At 40.0% G+C, this 23,661-nt stretch overlaps 1 protein-coding gene across 1 annotated transcript in view; it reads right to left on the reverse strand.

The window, feature by feature from the left end:
- Positions 1-23,661, reverse strand: part of ryr2a (ryanodine receptor 2a (cardiac)) — a 301,990-nt gene that overhangs the window by 26,572 nt on the left and 251,757 nt on the right. The window contains exons 87-97 of the mRNA XM_047377164.1: positions 23,355-23,431; positions 18,619-18,692; positions 16,863-16,880; positions 13,924-14,004; positions 11,414-11,502; positions 10,969-11,097; positions 9,761-9,865; positions 1,624-1,705; positions 1,324-1,482; positions 1,037-1,191; positions 60-275 (exon numbers count right to left, since the gene is read on the reverse strand). Of these exons, the coding sequence (XP_047233120.1) occupies positions 60-275; positions 1,037-1,191; positions 1,324-1,482; positions 1,624-1,705; positions 9,761-9,865; positions 10,969-11,097; positions 11,414-11,502; positions 13,924-14,004; positions 16,863-16,880; positions 18,619-18,692; positions 23,355-23,431 (1,185 nt within the window). The remainder of the gene's footprint in view (positions 1-59; positions 276-1,036; positions 1,192-1,323; positions 1,483-1,623; positions 1,706-9,760; positions 9,866-10,968; positions 11,098-11,413; positions 11,503-13,923; positions 14,005-16,862; positions 16,881-18,618; positions 18,693-23,354; positions 23,432-23,661) is intronic.

Here is a 23,661-nt window from a genome sequence, read left to right on the forward strand (position 1 = left end):
AGGTTTGGGACTTTAGCAGCTGTTCATCTAAAATGATGATCTGTTAAAAACGATTTTACCTGAGGTTTCTCCCACTGTGTCCGACTGGACTCGCTAATTTCAAAGTAGACCCGCTCAATGCGCTTGGCACTGCCCATGATCTCGATGCGACCTAGATACGGCTGGAAGTAGTTGAGGACGCTCTCAGCCAGCTCCAGGAATGTCTGCAGGCGGGTGTCATGAGGCATGTGCTCGGACAGATTCGTCAATAAAACTGCCACATTGAAGCCAATATCCTGAGCAAAAAAAAAGTGTCAATTTGAAATTAAACCTTCATCACTTTTTATTTTATTGTATTTATTTATGCATTTATTTATTTGTTTATTTATTTTATCTTTTTTGTTTATTTTTTATTTTGTTTTTTATTTATATTTTTTAATTCATATATTTAAAAATATGTTATGTAATTATTTATTTATTTATTTTTTGTTTTACATTTTTTTAGTATTTCTTGATTTTATTTATTTATTAATAATATTTTTTTTAAAGACATTACTCATCACTGATCATGATGGAGCTAAAAACTATTCTCATTAATTTAAAAAATGACCTCAGTTTGGGGAAACTAAATGATCTAACCTTTGTTGTTGAACAATCTGGGCTTGATGTTTGGCTTGACTCCAGGCAAATATTTGTCTTCCCTGATTATTTATGGTATTGTTTTGCTCTTGCAGAAATTATGTACATATTGATTTCCCATTTCAATATCTGATTGCTTGACATAATGTTTATTCAAATATAACTGCCCTCTCTTTGAATTCAGTTCAGTTCATTTGATTTATATAGAGAAAATTCACAACACATGTCTCAGAAAGGAACTTGTCTGTTCCCTGGTGTTCCAGTGTTTGTAGGTCATATAAAATAGGTAAAACACATTGGTATCTGCAAAATAAAAGCTTGAATTGTTAAAGGTAAAAAACTTTCCTCTTTTCAACACCCTTACATTTGGACCTTTTGTGTTTAAAGATCAGTAAAAATGTTCTTTGTTTTAAATCACCTTGGCTGGTTCATGAAATCGCATAACAAACTCCTCATAGTCCAGAAGTTCATTCTCATCAGTCTCAGCACAGGAGAGAAGGAACTCTGTTTCAGACTGGGTGTAGTGTTTGTGGCTCTCCATGGCCTTATGGAAGTCCCTTTTCGAGATGACACCTGTTGGTTAATTTACAAATCACCAGCTATTTTGACCATGCAAAACATCTCAAATGCAAATAATAGAAATCCAGCACATTTCTCATTAGGGGACATAAATAACAACCCAGAATGTTTTAAGAGCTTTTTTGCCTTTTCCATCAGGGTCATACTCCTTGAAACCATCAGAGGAGGTCAGGTCCTTCAGTTTCAGGAACATATCAAAGAACTTGAGGATCATCTCCACGTTGTTGGACGATTCCACCAACATATCGACCATCTGTTTCCCAATTGTCCCATTCACTACATTACCTGCGGTAGTGACAGTGCATATTTTTTATTCAGGACATTAACAACTATAAACAGACAAAGTGTACTTGTTAATAAATGATAATGTATGCATCTGCTGCAATATCTCATACAGATCTCATACAGTTATGAATGTAAATGTACCTTCCAGCATAGACAACAACATCACCACCATGTCTTTCTGCAGATCCATCAGCTCCTTCAGTAACTCAATCTGACTTGAGTCCTGAGAGGAAAGAGAACATAACATGTTCACAATCACCAATCAACTGCTCAAGTGATCACCCACGATACACTGCTACATGAAATTAAAGAAACACTTTTTATTCAACTGTTGCCTTGCAGCAAGAAGGTCCTGGGTTCGATTCCCATCCAGGGGTCTTTCTGCATGGAGTTTGCATGTTCTCCCCGTGCATGCGTGGGTTCTCACTGGCTACTCCGGCTTCCTCCCACAGTCTCTCTAAATTGCCCTTAGGTGTATGAATGAGTGTGTGCATGGTTGTTTGTGTGTTGCCCTGCGATGGACTGGCGACTTGTCCAGGGTGTACCCCGCCTCTCGCCCATAGACTGCTGGAGATAGGCACCAGCTTCCCCGCGACCCACTATGGAATAAGCGGTAGAAAATGACTGACTGACTGACTGACTTTTTATTCAGAGTATAATAAGTCAGTTAAACTGTAATATTGATCTGGTCAGTTCAGTAGTATGAGGAGGCTGTTAATCAGTTTCAGCTGTTTTGGTGGTAATGAAATGAACAACAGGTCGACTAAAGAGAGATCAATGAGATGACCCCAAAAACAGGAATGGTGAAGGCCACAGACATTTTTTCAGTAGTTCTGCATTTGACCAACCAGGATCAGTGTCACTACTGAGGCAGTGCCAGAACCCTACAGAGGCTGCACAAGCAGTTCAACTCCACCAGGGTGGCACATCAATACAAGCCATTGCCAGAAGGTTTGCTGTGCCTACCAGCACAGTCTCAGGAGCATGGAGGAGATTTCAGGAGACCCAGCAGTTACTCTAGGAGGGCTAGACACGGCTTTCAGAGGTCCTTAACTCATCAGCAGGGCCTGCTCCTTTGTGCAAGGCGGAAAAGGATGAGTACTGTCAGAACCCTACAAAATGACCTCCATCGGGCCACTGGGCTAAATGTCTCTGACCATTAGAAGCAGACTTCATTAAGTGAGGTCTGAGGGCCAGATGTCATATACAGGGGTTAGACAATGAAATTGAAACACCTGTCATTTTAGTGTGGGAGGTTTCATGGCTAAATTGGACCAGCCTGGTAGCCAGTCTTCATTGATTGCACATTGCACCAGTAAGAGCAGAGTGTGAAGGTTCAATTAGCAGGGTAAGAGCACAGTTTTGCTCAAAATATTGAAATGCACACAACATTATGGGTGACATGCCAGAGTTCAAAAGAGGACAAATTGTTGGTGCACCTCTCGCTGGCGCACCTGTGACAAAGACAGCAAGTCTTTGTGATGTATCAAGAGCCACGGTATCCAGGGTAATGTCAGCATACCACCAAGAAGGACGAACCACATCCAACAGGATTAACTGTGGACGCAAGAGGAAGCTGTCTGAAAGGGATGTTCGGGTGCTAACCCGGATTGTATCCAAAAAACATAAGACCATGGCTGCCCAAATCACGGCAGATTTTAAATGTGCATCTCAACTCTCCTGTTTCCACCAGAACTGTCCGTCGGGAGCTCCACAGGGTCAATATACACGGCCGGGCTGCTATAACCAAACCTTTGGTCAATCATGCCAATGCCAAACGTCGGTTTCAATGGTGCAAGGAGCGCAAATCTTGGGCCGTGGACAATGTGAAACATGTATTGTTCTCTGATGAGTCCACCTTTACTGTTTTCCCCACATCTGGGAGAGTTACGGTGTGGAGAAGCCCCAAAGAAGCGTACCACCCAGATTGTTGCATGCCTAGAGTGAAGCATGGGGGTAGATCAGTGAAGGTTTGGGCTGCCAAATCATAGCATTCCCTTGGCCCAATACTTGTGCTAGATGGGCGTGTCACTGCCAAGGACTACCGAACCATTCTTGAGGACCATGTGCATCCGATGGTTCAAACATTGTACCCTGAAGGTGGTGCCGTGTATCAGGATGACAATGCACCAATACACACAGCAAGACTGGTGAAAGGTTGGTTTGATGAACATGAAAGTGAAGTTGAACATCTGCCATGGCCTGCAGTCACTAGATCTAAATACTATTGAGCCACTTTGGGGTGTTTTGGAGGAGCGAGTCAGGAAACGTTTTCCTCCACCAGTATCACGTAGTGACCTGGCCAGTATCCTGCAAGAAGAATGGCTTAAAATCCCTCTGACCACTATCCAGGACTTGTATATGTCATTCCCAAGGTGAATTGATGCTGTATTGGCCGCAAAAGGAGGTCCTACACCATACTAATAAATTAATGTGGTCTAAAACCAGGTGTTTCAGTTTCATTGTCCAACCCCTGTAGTAGACCCTGTTGATTTCACAGAAGTAAGCATGTTCACTCTGAGCTCGTGGGTTATCAAAAAATATTAGCTTCATCTAAACCTTCAACTTGTATATTCGACCCACCCCAACCAAATTATTTAAGGAAGTTGATTAATCTATCCTTAGTAAATGGATATGTACCACATACCTTTAAGGTAGCTGTAATTAAAACCTTACTTAAGAAACCTTCACTTGATCACCATGATTTAATAAATTACAGACCTATCCAGTCTTTCATTTTTATCTATAATTCTTGAGAAATTAGTTGCAAATCAAATGTGTGAGCATTTAGACAGTAATGATTTGTTTGAAGAGTTTCAGTCAGGTTTCAGAGCTCATCATAGCACTGAAACGGCTCTGCTGAAAGTCACCAATGATATTCTTATGGCCTCAGACAATAGACTTGGATCTGTACTTGTTCTGTTAGATCATCTTCAAACTCCAGGGTTAATTGAGGAGTACCACAGGGTTCAGTGTTTGGGCCAATTCTCTTTAATATACATATGCTTCCAATAGGTAAAATTATCAGGTAGCATGGAATACTTTTTCACTGTTAGTCTGATGATACTCAGCTTTACTTATCTATAAATCCTGATGTGACCAACCAGTTAGATAGACTATAGGGATGTCTTGAAGACATAAAAACTTGGATGACATTAAATTCTCTGCTTCTAAATTCAGACAAGACATAAGTTGTCGTCTTTGGACCAGAATCTTTGTAAAACAAACTGCTTAGTCAATCAATCAATTTGGACAGCTGTTTTTAATAACTTTTATTAATATGACTCACAGCTGTTTTTCCCATTTATACCATAGTGATATAAAGCATAAGTTGTAATGTTTCCCATTTGTTAGAATAGGATAAGAATGCTCATCGACACACATTACAAGGATAAATGGCCCAAGGGTTGTCATGAATGACCTGAGGCTGGGGCACTGGGTTTGATAGTGGAGCAGGCTGTAACTGGTTTGATTTGAATGCAGCAGCACACTTAGATTAAGGATGGACACCCGCTATTACACAACCTACCAGATAGACACCACAATGGTGACACATAGTCTACTGATAATCACTGAGGGAGGGCACATCCATTGCATTGGAGTGCCATATATAAAACTACATGTGACCCTTCTTTTGAGGCTCTTTCGTCATCCTTTTACAGACGGCAATAGTCCGAGACGGGAGCCTTAGCGCTGATCTCGGTAATCATTCCTCTGCCTAATTTGAATTAAAGGAGCTAAAAGTTAGACACTGTTTGAGAGTCGTTCCTTTAAGAGTCAGTGTTAGATAGAGTGTGTGATTGCTTCTGGGGACCAAGGACCGGAGGAACTCCGAGACATCTGACCGCCAACAGCGTGCGGTAGCTCGGACACATCATTAAATTGACTTCTGATAATAAAGTAAAAAACCTTGGTGTTATTTATGACCAGGACATGTCCTTTAAATCCCATATTAAACAGATTTCTAGGATTTCCTTCTTTCACCTCCAGAATATTGCCAAAATTAGAAATATCCTGTCCAGGAGTGAGGCTGAAAAACTACTCCATGCATTTGTTACTTCAAGGCTGGACTATTGTAATTATTTACTATCAGGATGTCCACAAAATGCAGTTAAAAGACTTCAGCTGATCCAAAATGCTGCAGCAAGAGTTCTGATGAAAATTAAAAAGAGAGATCCCTATTAAATACAGAATAGAATTTAAAATTCTCCTTCCCACATATAAAGCCCTTAATGATTTAGCTCCATCATACATCAGAGATCTGATTGGTCCATATGTTCCTAACAGGGCACTTCGTTCTCAGACTGCAGGTTTACTGGTGGTTCCTAGAGTCTCTAGAAGTAGAATGGGAGGCAGATCCTTTAGTTATCGGGCTCCTCTCCTGTGGAACCAGCTCCCAGTTTTAGTCCGTGAGGCAGACACCCTGTCTACTTTCAAGGCTAGGCTTAAAACTTTCCTTTTTGACAAAGCTTACATTTAGAGTGGCTTAAGTTATCCTGAGCTATCTCTGTAGTTATGCTGCTATAGGCTTAGACTGCTGGAGGACATAATGACCACTTTCACTCTCTCTGATACATTCTCATACTACTCTCCAGTTTTGCATTATTTGCTGTTATTTCAGCTTTTAACACTATTTTCTCTCTGTGTTTTTTCTCTTCCTAGAAGCTACCTCAGGGTTTAGCTGTGGCACCTTCCTGGAGGCGGACATCAGCCAAGCTGCTGCTGCCAAAAACGTAATGCTCACCTTATGCAGATGATACACTTGGCCCTTTTAGTGTTGTAATGGAAATTCTTTTATTAAGTGTTCCAAAGTGTATGACCTTTGGGTTACCTCACTCCTCTGAGCATCTGTGTTAGGGGAGGAAGCTGTAAAAGCCATTATCAGAAGTTTAATGGTTAAAACCCACAGTTAGGATGATGTGTTGGGAAGGACAGATGGGTTCCCAGATAACTTAGTCACCTCTGAACCCGAGAAGGGTCTGGGGTCATAAAACACAGACTCTTTGAAATTGAGATAACACTGTCATGTTCTGGTATAAATACTGTGTGTAAATGTTGATCGGGGCTCTGTTTCAACTGACTTGCTCAGTGACAGAGTCATTCAAACACTGAATGCCTTTGAATAAAACTTATAAAGACAAAGTCCGGATTTTCTCTTGTTATGAGTCAACTTCTACCCACTTTGATAAGAAAATTCCACAACAGCGTTTAACCCTGTCTCTCCTAGACATAGCTACTGGCTGAGCTTCTACTGTGACTAACTGTATGTGCTCTCTTTCCTACTCTAGACTTGAAAACTGGATCAAAGTTCATCTTAGCTGTCTTTCTCTCCTAGATGAAGCCTCTAAAGGAGCTATAACCATTCATTTTTCACTTTTCTTTCCCAGAAAGAAAGTACTCCTGGATCAGCGCTTCTGTGTTCTGTTTGTGTCTCTGCTCTGTTCTCTCAAACCCCCAGTCGGTCGTGGCAGATGGCTGCCCACACTGAACCTGGTTCTGCTGGAGGTTTCTTCCTGGTAAAAGGGAGTTTTCCTCTCCACTGTTGCTACATGCATGCTCAGTATGAGGGATTGCTGCTCAGTCAATGCAAGTGACTGTCCACTACATGCTCATCCAGGAGGAGTGAATGCTGCAAGTCATTGACTCGATGCAATCTGCTGGGTTTCCTCCGATAGAAAAACTGTTTAACCAATCTAAATAATAAAGTGAATCTGATTGCACTGATTGATAGTCAGGATTAATTGGAATGTATGTAGCTGACTTGAAATCTGTATGATTCGATTGAATTGACTTTGTAAAGTGCCTTGAGACGACGTGTCTTGTGAATTGGCGCTATATAAATAAAATTGAATGGAATTGAAAGTGAAGGAGGTGAAAGGGTCTGGAGAAGCTGCAGTGAATGTTATGCTACCTGTAACATTGTTCAGCAGGATTGGTTTCATGGTGGTCAGTGTTGGTCTGGGGAGGAATATCCATGGAGGGACACACAGACCTGTACAGGATAAATGATGACACCCTGACTGCCATTAGGTACCAGGATGAAGTTCTTAGAACTACAGGTCCTTCTCAAAAAATTAGCATATTGTGATAAAGTTCATTATTTTCTATAATGTCATGATGAAAATTTAACATTCATATATTTTAGATTCATTGCACACTAACTGAAATATTTCAGGTCTTTTATTGTCTTAATACAGATGATTTTGGCATGCAGCTCATGAAAACCCAAAATTCCTATCTCACAAAATTAGCATATTACATCCGACCAATAAAAGAAAAGTGTTTTTAATACAAACAACGTCAACCTTCAAATAATCATGTACAGTTATGCACTCAATACTTGGTCGGGAATCCTTTGGCAGAAATGACTGCTTCAATGCGGCGTGGCATGGAGGCAATCAGCCTGTGGCACTGCTGAGGTCTTATGGAGGCCCAGGATGCTTCGATAGCGGCCTTTAGCTCATCCAGAGTGTTGGGTCTTGATTCTCTCAACGTTCTCTTCACAATATCCCACAGATTCTCTATGGGGTTCAGGTCAGGAGAGTTGGCAGGCCAATTGAGCACAGTGATACCATGGTCAGTAAACCATTTACCAGTGGTTTTGGTACTGTGAGCAGGTGCCAGGTCGTGCTGAAAAATGAAATCTTCATCTCCATAAAGCTTTTCAGCAGATGGAAGCATGAAGTGCTCCAAAATCTCCTGATAGCTAGCTGCATTGACCCTGCCCTTGATAAAACACAGTGGACCAACACCAGCAGCTGACACGGCACCCCAGACCATCACTGACTGTGGGTACTTGACACTGGACTTCTGGCATTTTGGCATTTCCTTCTCCCCAGTCTTCCTCCAGACTCTGGCACATTGATTTCCGAATAACATGCAGAATTTGCTTTCATCCGCAAAAAGTACTTTGGACCACTGAGCAACAGTCCAGTGCTGCTTCTCTGTAGCCCAGGTCAGGCGCTTCTGCCGCTGTTTCTGGTTCAAAAGTGGCTTGACCTGGGGAATGTGGCACCTGTAGCCCATTTCCTGCACACGCCTGTGCACGGTGGCTCTGGATGTTTCTACTCCAGACTCAGTCCACTGCTTCCGCAGGTCCCCCAAGGTCTGGAATCGGCCCTTCTCCACAATCTTCCTCAGGGTCCGGTCACCTCTTCTCGTTGTGCAGCGTTTTCTGCCACACTTTTTCCTTCCCACAGACTTCCCACTGAGGTGCCCTGATACAGCACTCTGGGAACAGCCTATTCGTTCAGAAATGTCTTTCTGTGTCTTACCCTCTTGATTGAGGGTGTCAATAGTGGCCTTCTGGACAGCAGTCAGGTCGGCAGTCTTACCCATGATTGGGGTTTTGAGTGATGAACCAGGCTGGGAGTTTTAAAGGCCTCAGGAATCTTTTGCAGGTGTTTAGAGTTAACTCTGTTGATTCAGATGATTAGGTTCATAGCTCGTTTAGAGACCCTTTTAATGATATGCTAATTTTGTGAGATAGGAATTTTGGGTTTTCATGAGCTGTATGCCAAAATCATCCGTATTAAGACAATAAAAGACCTGAAATATATCAGTTAGTGTGCAATGAATCTAAAATATATGAATGTTAAATTTTCATCATGACATTATGGAAAATAATGAACTTTATCACAATATGCTAATTTTTTGAGAAGGACCTGTATTGTTCGAACCTTCACTGGTGCAGTGGTTCCTGGGTTCCGCCTCACCTGGGAGGAGATAGTCCGAGACACCATCCCAATCATCATCTTATACAAGCACATGGGGCCCATGCAAACTACTGAGCATTATTTTAAGTTGATGCAACAACATTTCAGCAAATTTGACCAGCCTGATGCATCAGTTTTTCAGTTTAAATATCTCTGTGACTACAGCTTAAGCCTTCTCTGGATCCTTCTGTTCCTAACACATTACCCATTCCATACCAGTATGAAGATCCAGCAGGATTTTGTTTTCTAGCTGAGATCTGATGTGGTTTTTTGAGCAGTGAATCAGCCTCCATTTACCAAATTCTACTTGACATATAGAAAGAAAAGCCTGCAGCAGATCAGATTCTCTGCTATGGCTTTCTTCTCATGTTATCATGGAAATGTTCCCTCATATGTTTATTTGCATTAGTTCAGAGAATGCAATGAAAGGAAATGCAGACTTTGTTTAAAATATTTCTAAAATAATTTAAAAGGTATCTAATGATGAAACCAAAAAGATTAAATAAAGAATAGGGGGATCTAATGGGACACATCAGTTTCTACCTAGGTCATCCTCTACTAACCTGAGATAATTTCATCTGCATGTGAGCAAAGACGTGTAGAAAGCCGACCACAGCATCCCATAATCGACTGTGAGCCAAACTCTGCTGGTTGCCAGTGCACGGGCCCTACAAGACCAGTACACACAAGTACAGGGACAGAATCATTTTACACACTGCCTTTCACTCCATACATATTCTGTAGGAATAAAAGTCACTTTTTTCTTGCTTGTTATTTGTCTGAGATGAGTCCATTTTCTTTCCCAGTGGGAGTGAACAGCATGCCATGCAGCATAGAGCCTCTGCTGGTAACTTTGATACAATAAATATAAATTTAAAAAGCAAACCAAAGTTTCTACTAACATTCATTCATTTAAACTTCTAGCCAGCGATCAGTTTCAGCTGCTAATTCTATCAGTGTAGAGATGTAAATTTTGCATAATTTAAAATTAAAATATTTTATAATTAATCAGTCATTTTTATATGTTTATCAGTCAATCAATTTATCGGTCTGAAGTTAATTTTTACCTTACAATTACTATACCATCATTTAAATAACAAGGGGTTTCATTTTTCTATCAGTGCTTTGATTTATTTTTAAATTAAGATTATGTGCTATAAGAAAATCACCATGAGAATGAGTGCAAATCAGTTATTATTAAACTAATAAATAATATTACTGATTCAAAATATAAAAACAGAACAAACAAAGAACAATTTACTTCTACTAATAATGAAAGGGTTTCTGAGGTAAGGACTGAACGTTCAGCAATTTTACAATTAAAATAAGAGCTAATGGTTATCTAGACCCCTGCATGAACTTAACTAGACAATGGTCTGATTTAAAGAGGTAAAGAAAATCTTCCAAGGTCCATAACTCATCAAAACACCACAATACATAAAACAAGAAGCCATAAGTGAAAACATATAAACTGTGAATGAAATGGCATTCAGGTGAAATCTTGACCTGATCCTGTTAAAAAATTAAATCTACAAAATATTCACAAATGGATTTAAGCTCAAATTCTCATTTAGAAAAGCAGTCTGATTAGAATCTAATCAGAACTCCAGTCCAAAGTCTGCCCACACTGAATGATCCAAAACATTTTTTCATACTGAAAAACAGTGAATGACTCAGCATGATCTGAGGAGAAAATAAGAGGTTAGTCCTCAGACTGAGCTCATTCTTCATAGCTGTGATCTGAGGAGTAAGAACCACTGTGTTCTCCTACCTGGATGTACTCGGTAAGCGTGTTGAACACCTGTTTGGCCACACTGATTGCCTTGGAGAAGTTCCTCTGGCCCTGCTCATCAATAACATCCTTCCCAGAATAATACCAGTAGAAGTCACTGATAGACTCCTGAGGAGAGAGAGGAAGAGGAGCAAGAACAGGTTCCAGTAGTACTACAGGCTTCTGTCTGAAAACATGGAATATGACCAACCAAATGCAAACAGGAAATGAGTTCATTATAAAGGATAATTCTCTCTATGGTCTGTCTACATTATTCAGTAACTATAGCCAACAAGTCATTTATCTATGTAGTCACTTTGATTCTGCTGCTAGTTATTCCAAAATCAAGTCAACCATAAAACTGTAAAACAAGTCAAATTACCCTAATAACTAAAGATTATATGAGACGGAGTAAAATTGGCAGCTGTGAACAGAAGAAGCTAACCTGAACCCTGAGTAAGTAGTCAACAGTAGAGATGATGATGTTCACGGTTGTATTGTTCCCAGTTTGTGTCCTCAGGTAGTTCTGGAAGTCTGAAAAACATGTGAATTTCCTGAATTTAAAGGGAACCATTTAGGAGCAGATGTTTAACATGCGTTATATGTTGGACCAGGTGTTGCTCATTTCACCATTCACTCCATTTCCTTCACCATTTATTATCATTATGCACTTTGGGTCTTTTCATTTTTGATTAATTAAAAAATGAAACAAGACTCACTTTTCTGATTTGTGTGAATGCCTTGTTATGTGTGAAATAGATATTTATAGTTGAAATATTCTGTTGTGACTGTGGTATACAGGTCCTTCTAAAAAAATTAGCATATTGTGATAAAGTTCATTATTTTCCATAATGTCATGATGAAAATTTTACATTCATATATTTTAGATTCATTGCACACTAACTGAAATATTTCAGGTCTTTTATTATCTTAATACGGATGATTTTGGCATACAGCTCATGAAAACCCAAAATTCCTATCTCACAAAATTAGCATATCATTAACAGGGTCTCTAAACGAGCTATGAACCTAATCATCTGAATCAACGAGTTAACTCTAAACACCTGCAAAAGATTCCTGAGGCCTTTAAAACTCCCAGCCTGGTTCATCACTCAAAACCTCAATCATGGGTAAGACTGCCAACCTGACTGCTGTCCAGAAGGCCACTATTGACACCCTCAAGCAAGAGGGTAAGACACAGAAAGAAATTTCTGAACGAATAGGCTGTTCCCAGAGTGCTGTATCAAGGCACCTCAGTGGGAAGTCTGTGGGAAGGAAAAGTGTGGCAGAAAACGCTGCACAACGAGAAGAGGTGACCGGACCTTGAGGAAGATTGTGGAGAAGGGCCGATTCCAGACCTTGGGGGACCTGCGGAAGCTGTGGACTGAGTCTGGAGTAGAAACATCCAGAGCCACCGTGCACAGGCGTGTGCAGGAAATGGGCTACAGGTGCCGCATTCCCCAGACCTGGGCTACAGAGAAGCAGCACTGGACTGTTGCTCAGTGGTCCAAAGTACTTTTTTCAGATGAAAGCAAATTCTGCATGTCATTCGGAAATCAAGATGCCAGAGTCTGGAGGAAGACTGGGGAGAAGGAAATGCTAAAATGCCAGATGTCCAGTGTCAAGTACCCACGGTCAGTGATGGTCTGGGGTGCCGTGTCAGCTGCTGGTGTTGGTCCACTGTGTTTTATCAAGGGCAGGGTCAATGTAGCTAGCTATCAGGAGATTTTGGAGCACTTCATGCTTCCATCTGCTGAAAAGCTTTATGGAGATGAAGATTTCGTTTTTCAGCACGACCTGGCACCTGCTCACAGTACCAAAACCACTGGTAAATGGTTTACTGACCATGGTATCACTGTGCTCAATTGGCCTGCCAACTCTCCTGACCTGAACCCCATAGAGAATCTGTGGGATATTGTGAAGAGAACGTTGAGAGACTCAAGACCCAACACTCTGGATGAGCTAAAGGCCGCTATCGAAGCATCCTGGGCCTCCATAAGACCTCAGCAGTGCCACAGGCTGATTGCCTCCATGCCACGCCGCATTGAAGCAGTCATTTCTGCCAAAGGATTCCTGACCAAGTATTGAGTGCATAACTGTACATGATTATTTGAAGGTTGACGTTTTTTGTATTAAAAACACTTTTCTTTTATTGGTTCGGATGAAATATGCTAATTTTGTGAGATAGGAATTTTGGGTTTTCATGAGCTGTATGCCAAAATCATCCGTATTAAGACAATAAAAGACCTGAAATATTTCAGTTAGTGTGCAATGAATCTAAAATATATGAATGTTAAATTTTCATCATGACATTATAGAAAATAATGAACTTTATCACAATATGCTAATTTTTTGAGAAGGACCTGTATACAGTATCTCACAAAAGTGAGTACACCCCTCACATTTCAGTAAATATTTTATTTGATCTTTTAATGAGAAATATGATACTTTAAAACAATGTAATGCAATTGGTGTACAGCTTGTTAAATAATAAATGTTTGTTGCCAGCAGATTCATGATGATTTAAACTGGTTAAGATCCTAATCAGCAGAAAGGACTTTGGATCATTCGGTATTATGAACCAGAGTAAGGCTTCTCATGTGGGATACCTGAAGGCTTAATTCACGGTCTGCTTTTAATCAACATCTATGTGATTCCACATTCACATCAGATTATAGAGCACAACAATTTCTCCTACAATATCTATGCTGATGACAGAAAACTTTTTATTTCTGTCTAACTTTACTACAGTCCAGTACAGTTACTGAGTCAGTTTGTCCAAAATATCCACCAAACTGAACTACATTCCACGGAGCTAAAGACCAGTGAGCAGGTATAAAGCCTAGGTGCCATCATGGACTCAGACCTGGACTTTAACAATCACATGGAGCTGTTCTAACACAGTCGTTTTTAGTTTGTTACTGAATAAAACAGCAGTGAGTGAGAACTTAGTACCTGAGTTGTGTCCTTCGCAAAGCAGCTGCAGGAAGCGGAAAAGGTCACAGGTGAACTCATCATCCTGCATGACCTTCTCACCTGGCCGAAGAGAAGAAAGAGACACACACACACACACACACACACACACACACACACACACACACACACACACATGCAGGCACACATAAACACGATCACAGACGGGCATATGCACAAACATTCAAACAACACAAGCATGAGCAAACATAGAAGCACACACACATTCATATAAACAGACACATACGAAGAGAGATCAGAGAAAGGACAACAGAAGCAGACAGGGAGATGGAGAGTGAGGGCATGTTAAAAGAGAGGTGCTTTTCTCACTACAGTGTCCATGATACACCGTTTTATCTAACACAAACACACACACACACTGTTGGATGAGAAGTGGGCAGCCAAGCACTTGGCGGGTAACTCAAGTGTAGTCTATATAGTGCAGCATTTTACAGTCAGAATGGGATTTTGACTCATTTTATCATTTGGTTGAATGGGTTGTAGGTTCACTGCTGTTGTAGATTCTGTAAACCACTGAGGGAACTGAAGCTGGCTCCTCTGACTGTGTGAAAATACTGCTCTAAACCATGAAATGCACAAAGAATGGAGGAAAGACCAGACACCATGTGATAAACCAATACCTAAACGCAAACATCAACAGAACACATCCATAAAAAGTGACCAGAAACAGAACTGGACTAGAGGCCAGAATCAAAGAGCCTGAAACAGGACTGAAAGTGAAAGCAGATGTCCTTATGCACAGGTCAGTCCTACCAGGATGTCAAACCTTCTAGACTGGGATGGGGTAGTAGAGTACATCTTGAACGGATAAAAACTACCTTAAAAACTCAGTGACCCAATCAGAGCCTTTATTTCCTAACAAGAATCTGCAAAGCTTAGTTATCTCACAATATCCCCCACAACAATGTGGGAGCGATCAGGTCACATGGAGGACTTTTTAAGGCATTACTGCTACAGCTGGTTTTATAAGATCTCAATTTCACAGGATGAACTCCATGCTTGCACTCTGCATTTAGCATTTGGCTTCCTTAATAAGACATGCTAAACATCAGATGATATGATCAGAATCATGTCCTATCTAAAACCTGACAACTCCGAGTGAATGTTCTTGTTTCCAGCTATCTGCTACATTATTCCTCTGCCTGTAGTGCGGCGCTCCTCACTGAACACAGGGCTGAAAATCCTGGACAGACTGGTCAGTGCAGCAGATTACATTCAAACCAGAATATTACATACATTTAATTTGAATTCACTGGTATTCACACATTCTAATTCATATAAATATTACTTTCAGTCTTATTCCAAACACAGTATAAAACCAGATGAAGGGTTTGCATTGTTCACTGTGCAAAATTATTTACTTTACTATTTCAAACAGGCCTTTTATTTCACAGATGCTTTAAAAGTTCGTTTCACACAAGAACAATTGAGAAATAAGTTTTCTTCATACAATAACGTAACTATTTTTCAACACATACACAGCATCATTTTTATTATAGTCATTATTAATCAAGAGAAAACTAAATCTTGAGCAAAGCTTGAAAAGAAATGTATGTGGTCAGAATAGGTTATTTAATCAAAAAAGGATTCAAATGAATCATTTCACAAACAAAAGCCAAATACAGACTACAGCTTAACCATTAAAAACAGCAAGGAGGGAAGTAGAGAAGAGAAGAGTCCAGTTTCCTCTAAGAAAACAGAGCGGCCACAAAGAGATGCCAGTTTAAAAGAAGGGAGGAAAAAACAGAAAAGTTTAACTTTTAGAATGAATGAAAGGTGGCAGATGATAGATGAGCAGGGCTGCAACTACTGGCTCGTTTTTTAGAGTTGGCCTCTTTCAGCTGATATAAAATAAACTTTAAAGAACATCTTTACCTTTTTAAAGCACCTAAATTATATATGTTATATATATAATTTGTCAACGTTAAAACAATGTAAAAGCTCAACAGCAGCACCAACTGCAACCTCTAAATGCCTTTTAGTTGACATAGGTTCATCCATCTACGGCGCTGTGATAAAGTGTTTGCCCTCATTTATAGACATGATTTAAGACATGATTTTTAGAAACACTGAAATTAAAACAATCTTTCTGCCCATTACTGACTGTCTTTCTATTTGTTGAATAGCACTTGGTATTGTGGAAAATAATTTGGTAAAAAGTTTTGATGTCCAGGGTGAAGCATTCAGTAAAACAGAAACAATGTGTAGCTGAAGAGAAGGTCAGGTTGGATGTTTGCACCCTGATCATTGGTTGCACCACAAACTGCAGCTTTAATCAATCTCTAATCGAGATGTAAGTTTGAACTTTGCAGAATTCATTGCAGCCCTAAGTGAGTGGGTCAGAAAATGACTGAGAAGCTGAGAACATCAAAGAGACTGTTCACTTCACAACAGATAACAACAGCACAATAACCATCTTCCTTACTGAGACACAACAACCAACTGATTCAAGGTTGACTTTAAGACCGAGAGGAAGGAGGTGGTAAATGAAGGTGGGACAGGTAAATACTCGTATTAGTTGTTTCTGAAATGTGCCAGACACTGTGCAGATCCTGAGGGGGAGATATTTGCCCTTTGTTCCTACTGGTAGGCAGTGGCAAGGTGCTGACACTTCCAACACTTGTGCCATGTCCAGATTTAAAAATTATTTGTTTGTTTCTCTGCGGTTCAAATTTTAAGCCCTCACTAGTGGTAAAAGCAGGAATAAAACCAGCCCAGGAGTAAACTGTGATGAACTAACAACAGAGGGATTGGGATGATGACAGGAAACACGGAGCAGATAAGGGACACAGTTTGGATGTCTGCACTCAGGACCTGGACAGAACTGACACAACCATACCAGCCAAGGTGAGAGAGAGAGACCAACCAACACACATGAAAATGGCAGAAGGCATAATTACCACGCTCATGAGTGATGACTGAGGTAGGGAGGAAGGTGCAGTAAACAAAAATGAGAAAAGGAAAACAGAGGGAAAAAAGAGAGAGAAAGAAAGTAAGACACAAATAAAGAAACAAAGATTACATATAGGGAAAAGAACTCTGAAAGACTGAGTGTTTTTGTTTTCTCAATTAAGTATGACAGTTCAAATAAAAAAGAACGTGAATCCTGCTTTATTTAGGACTGCATCCTTCATTCTGTTCTTGGTTAATGGTAGATTATTCGTTTCAAGTCATTCGGAGTTGAATCCATAACCAGCAAAAGCGTATACCATGACATAACATTAAAATAGGAGCAATAATGATAAAAGCCAAATCATGTCCAGAAAGCAGTGAGTTTGTGATTTAAAAACTGCCAAAACATTTCAAAAATCCTTCAAACACTGTAAAATACAGCTTTAAAAACAGTAAAAAAAACTCTCATGACATCTAACAGAATAAATTAGTAACTTAATAAATAGATGAGAGATGAACTTCCTTAAAATCTGAACTATACTTTGAAGTTGTAGGGCTATAAATTACGGAAGGCCTGAGAGGCAAGTGAGAAAAAATAAATCTACATTCAAATATTTCTAAGTTGTTTTTTTTCTGTTCTGCCCTCAAAGGCAAATGAGAAAAATTATTTTTGAGAGGCTTATTTTTCTAAGGACTTGACTTTGTAATACTTTGCTCTGCCACAAGGGTTACTGAAATAAAACCACCAGCCTTCACTAAGATCTGCTTTGTTCAAATGGATGGTTTCCAAGAACCAATGTCCCATTTTCTAGAGAGAGATTGTTGTAAAGTAAAATAAAATACTGTAAAAGCACATAAATAATGTATTTGTTGGCCATGCTATGTTGTTATCATACCAAGCTTCTGTATTAATGTGCTATAGAATTCACTACAGTATTGATCAAGGATATCTGTAGGACAAATGACAATTGCCCACCATGACCTTGCGTGCACATAAAAACACTCATTTAAAAAAGGGGCAGAACAGAAAAAAAACAAACATTAAAAAAAATAAGGATAAACTTTTCATGTGAAACTAGCTAAGCTTCTCATAGCATCAGGATTATAAAGCTTTGATGATTACCAACAAATATCTGGGGGGGTGCACTGCAGGTTATATTCTATGTAGGAAACAAGCTTTAGATCACAAGAAAGAAATAGAAAACCTACTGTTGAATGCATAAAAAAAATAATGTAGTGGTATGAATGCATATTAATTCAGACTGATGTTTCTCCTGTACATTCTTTCATAAAATGATGAAGGTTAATTCAAAATGTTTTTCTGGATGGCAGCTGCAACCAGCAAATCTTAATGTTTATTTTTATACCAGAAAATTCTACATGATACATGTGAACATAATAATAATAATGCATTTAAAAATACTGATGTGTTAAATTAATTAGAAATTATAGCGATGATTTGACAAGGAAATAAATCTAATCTTCATGAATAACAAAAAAATGAAACCAAGAAGCATCTCCGCTGGCGCCACTCTATGAAGGTGACGAGTACTGCCATCGTGTCTTATGGAAAGGGTTTAATGGATTGTTATGTTGGTTAAAGAGACATTTAAACTATTTACCTGGAAAGGAGAGGAAGTTTTACATCAGAGAACAATAATTATCCACTTAATCCCCAGATGGGGCCAATAGTTGCCATAAGAAGAAAAAGTCTGTAAAGATGACTTATTATATTTTAAGCACTAAAACCATAAGGCTGCTTACCTGATCCCTCTTCTGTCACCATCCCCAGTCCCTCTGCTTTGTTCTGCCTCTCAAATGCATTCAGATCCAGAACACTAGAATGAAGCAAAAAGGCCTGTGAACGCGTGTCTCCCTATACTTCCAGTGCTGTCTGTGATTAATCTTTAAAAACAGCAGTTTCTTTACATCCCTTTTCATTTTAAACTGCCAGTGATCGTGCAATACACAAGCCAGTAAAATAACATCAGTAATACTGCCTGTAAACGTCAAGCTGATGATGACTGCAGGTCAGTCAAAAAGACATATCTGGTTGATATGTTTATAACCATAAAAACAACTCCATGTGTCCAGAAAGGCCACCTGGTTCATTCACCAAAAAGTTACCACTTTCCACTGAACTTTCCTTTCATATGCTTGAATTCAGCACTCTGTGAGAAGTCAGCTTTTCACCTTTCCCGTGAAAGGTGTTACCAACTGTCTTCTAGACAACTGGCAGGTCAGAAGTCCTCCAAACAATTGTGTTGGCCATAACATGGAAATTGTGGATTATAAAAATCTTTTTTTATTGATCTTATGTAATATTCTAATTTTCTGAGCCACTGAATTTGGGATTTTCATTATCTGTAAGTCAGAATCATTAGATTTACAATGAAAAGGCTTAAAAATTTCAGTCTGTGTCATGAGTCTATATACGGTAATATGAATTTCAATTTCTGAGACGAGCAACAAAAATAATATTTTTCACGATATTCAAATTTTTGAACCGGTAAGGTTGCTCAATGTCAACAACCAATGAAACAGGTATAAAGCAAAGGTCACTACACCTGTTAATGTGATGTGGAAAAGCTATATGTGTAACTCTGTTTTGGACCTGTTAGAAGTATATCTTATATTTGCCGACATTTATAAAGCGACAGGAGTGCTTTAACAACCGTTATTGTGCAGCAAATTGGGGAGTGCAGGTAGTTGGATATTTTGTGTTAGGATCTGAGATTTCGGTGTCTTGTCTTCCTGTACAGAGAGCTGATTGGGTGAACTAGATTGAAACCTGATTGCAGACTGAGAATGAGCTGAGAGTAAGTAACAGCAACAAGTTGATGCCGTTGCCTGTTAACCTCAGCTGTTCATATTTACTTGAGTTAATATTGAAGCAAGAAGCAGCTCAGACCCGTAAGCATTCCTGCTCCTCCGAACCGACACTTTGAGGCTCAAGAAATAACTTTTCTAATGTAAAAAAACATCAAAGAGTGAACCAGCAGTAAACTTTTGGAGGAAAATGAAAAAAGTCTAAAATAATATTGGTTAGAATTATCTTTCTGCAGCCGTGTAACTGCCAACAGGAGTAACATAGTCTTAATGATCAGTCAAAATCACAGATTCACCCAGGAAGACACCAGGAGGAAATTTATGAGCATGTGGTCATAATGAGGAACAGACAACAGAGGACATTTCAACACAGCTACAGTTAGTTACAGCCAAGTGTCCAGGCAAAGTCATTAAATCAGCAGATTTCCCCTAACATGAATGCTCTTTGGCCTTTGTGACTTTATGTTTTGGGGAAAAGGGACTAAGAAATACCACCATTTAGCACCAACATCATTGACTACAAGAGGCTGTATGAGTAGGAGTAGAATGGGAGTGTCTAGTATTTTTTATAGCTCTAACAACAACTAAAAAGGTGACATGGATGGATGAAGAGCAGAATAAACTCAGAGAGGACAGCAGAAGGTGATGGAACTGCCAGATGAGAATTACAGGTGCTGGTAATAAAATTAGAATCATGTGTTGGGGTCATCCATTCTGGTCGGGCAGTTCAACATGCGCAGCTAAACAGATGTCGCAAAAAAACACGCAAAAAATAAACCTTCGTTGCTATTTCCAGCATGTCTCATGGCACGATGCATCAGAGGCGCATATCTCGAGAGACAAAAGCTCGCAGGCGAATTCTTTTCTCCACACGGCCATTCCCAGAATATCTTGAAAGCTGGAATTCTGTCTGATACAAGAAGGTCAGAAGATTTACAGTATATACTGATCCAAGCGATCCAGAGAGAGACGAAAAGCCAGCACCAGACAACCCCCAAGACCCCAACCCCAGTCCAGATCCCGACCAGAAGGCCCAATCCCTCTTCCGGCTTCCGACCCCAGATGGCAAACAGCAAACGGGGGTCTGAAAAGACCCAAAGACTACCTCCGCCCACTCAAATGCGGTGTTGATGCATGCTGGTGTAGTGTGTGGAATTACTGAAATAAATACAATTTTGTCATGATATTCTAATTTTATGACCAGAACCTGTAGAGTGGGCCCAGTACATAAACACCAGGGGCAGTTAGGGGCTGCCAGCGTAACAATAATAGCAACATAATAGAGCAGGAGGAATCACTGGATTATAGAAACATTAAAGCAGCCCCGGAAGAACTTAAAATGCTTCCAGAGCAGACTATTCTTACTGATGGGACTCCAAAGGAATCCAATCTTAGGCAAAGGAGAATTTCAAAAATGGACTCAGTCTCAATTGAAAAAACATTCTCAGACAGTCTTTGGATGTAGTTGACCAGGAAGTGGTGGCGAGGATCAGAGAACTGAACAGCTGAAATGTTTATGTTAGTGCATAGGGACCAGCAGAGGTAGATAGGAGGAAAACACGGGATGGAAGGGTGGAAGGATGCAAAAGTCCAGACCAGTGAGACTGATCAAAAACCAAACTCACATTTTTTTACTTTTTAACTGAGACAGAAACTGTACCCTTACATACGTATTACCTTTGACATGAACAGGGTCACAAACAGTGGTACTGTGAAAAGGTGAAAAAGAAGACATAGGAAAATGGCTCTGTCCTCTCTGGCAGATGTTTTAGTTAACAGTAACAAAAGACAAGCTCTCACAAAGTTCAAAGTGACTTGGAAGACAGTTTGTCCTGGGAAAAACAAAAATGAAAAACTGACTTGTGTGCATGGAAACTGTGAGCCTCCATGCACCCACATTTATCTGTGTTTATTAGGTTTTTACTGGTAATGGACCAGCCATGTAAAGTGGTGCTGGGAAATTACCTGAAAAAGAACTGTTAATCACTTCCACATTAAAAAATCCACCGTGTAAGTACAGGTCCTTCTCAAAATATTAGCATATTGTGATAAAGTTCATTATTTTCCATAATGTCATGATGAAAATTTAACATTCATATATTTTAGATTCATTGCACACTAACTGAAATATTTCAGGTCTTTTATTGTCTTAATACGGATGATTTTGGCATACAGCTCATGAAAACCCAAAATTCCTATCTCACAAAATTAGCATATCATTAAAAGGGTCTCTAAACGAGCTATGAACCTAATCATCTGAATCAACGAGTTAACTCTAAACACCTGCAAAAGATTCCTGAGGCCTTTAAAACTCCCAGCCTGGTTCATCACTCAATACCCCAATCATGGGTAAGACTGCCGACCTGACTGCTGTCCAGAAGGCCACTATTGACACCCTCAAACAAGAGGGTAAGACACAGAAAGAAATTTCTGAACGGATAGGCTGTTCCCAGAGTGCTGTATCAAGGCACCTCAGTGGGAAGTCTGTGGGAAGGAAAAAGTGTGGCAGAAAACGCTGCACAACGAGAAGAGGTGACCGGACCCTGAGGAAGATTCTGGAGAAGGGTCGATTCCAGACCTTGGGGGACCTGCGGAAGCAGTGGACTGAGTCTGGAGTAGAAACATCCAGAGCCACCGTGCACAGGCGTGTGCAGGAAATGGGCTACAGGTGCCGCATTCCCCAGGTCAAGCCACTTTTGAACCAGAAACAGCGGCAGAAGCGCCTGACCTGGGCTACAGAGAAGCAGCACTGGACTGTTGCTCAGTGGTCCAAAGTACTTTTTTCGGATGAAAGCAAATTCTGCATGTCATTCGGAAATCAAGGTGCCAGAGTCTGGAGGAAGACTGGGGAGAAGGAAATGCCAAAATGCCAGAAGTCCAGTGTCAAGTACCCACAGTCAGTGATGGTCTGGGGTGCCATGTCAGCTGCTGGTGTTGGTCCACTGTGTTTTATCAAGGGCAGGGTCAATGCAGCTAGCTATCAGGAGATTTTGGAGCTCTTCATGCTTCCATCGGCTGAAAAGCTTTATGGAAATGAAGATTTCATTTTTCAGCATCACCTGGCACCTGCTCACAGTGCCAAAACCACTGGTAAATGGTTTACTGACCATGGTATCACTGTGCTCAATTGTCCTGCCAACTCTCCTGACCTGAACCCCTTAGAGAATCTGTGGGATATTGTGAAGAGAACGTTGAGAGACTCAAGACCCAACACTCTGGATGAGCTAAAGGCCGCTATCAAAGCATCCTGGGCCTCCATAAAACCTCAGCAGTGCCACAGGCTGATTGCCTCCATGCCACGCCGCATTGAAGCAGTCATTTCTGCAAAAGGATTCCCGACCAAGTATTGAGTGCATAACTGTACATGATTATTTGAAGGTTGACGTTTTTTGTATTAAAAACACTTTTCTTTTATTGGTCGGATGAAATATGCTAATTTTGTGAGACAGGAATTTTGGGTTTTCATGAGCTGTATGTCAAAATCATCCATATTAAGACAATAAAAGACCTGAAATATTTCAGTTAGTGTGCAATGAATCTAAAATATATGAATGTTAAATTTTCATCATGACATTATGGAAAATAATGAACTTTATCACAATATGCTAATATTTTGAGAAGGACCTGTACATTACTGTTAGTGTTTTATTAGAAGGTAGTTTTACACTTACCTGCATGACTGCATTAGACCAGCGAGACTTTGAAAGAAGCCCACATCCTTCTTGTCCTTTAGATAATCCAACATTTTCTGTTGAAGAAAAGCTCTGTAAGATCTCACACAATTCAAACAGAGATAGAGGATGGACTGTGATAGAAAGGACCTCAATGTACAAACATAAAAACCTATTTCAAATATCTTTCTGTTGTAATGTTAATGATTTAGTTTTACACACAGCTTCCTGAGGTTATGTTTTGAACAGAGGTAGATATCACAGCACACAAGTAAGACAGCATTTTCAATTTATGTCCCTCTTATTT

Source organism: Girardinichthys multiradiatus, chromosome 10 (assembly GCF_021462225.1).
Source record: "Girardinichthys multiradiatus isolate DD_20200921_A chromosome 10, DD_fGirMul_XY1, whole genome shotgun sequence".
NCBI lineage: Eukaryota > Metazoa > Chordata > Actinopteri > Cyprinodontiformes > Goodeidae > Girardinichthys > Girardinichthys multiradiatus.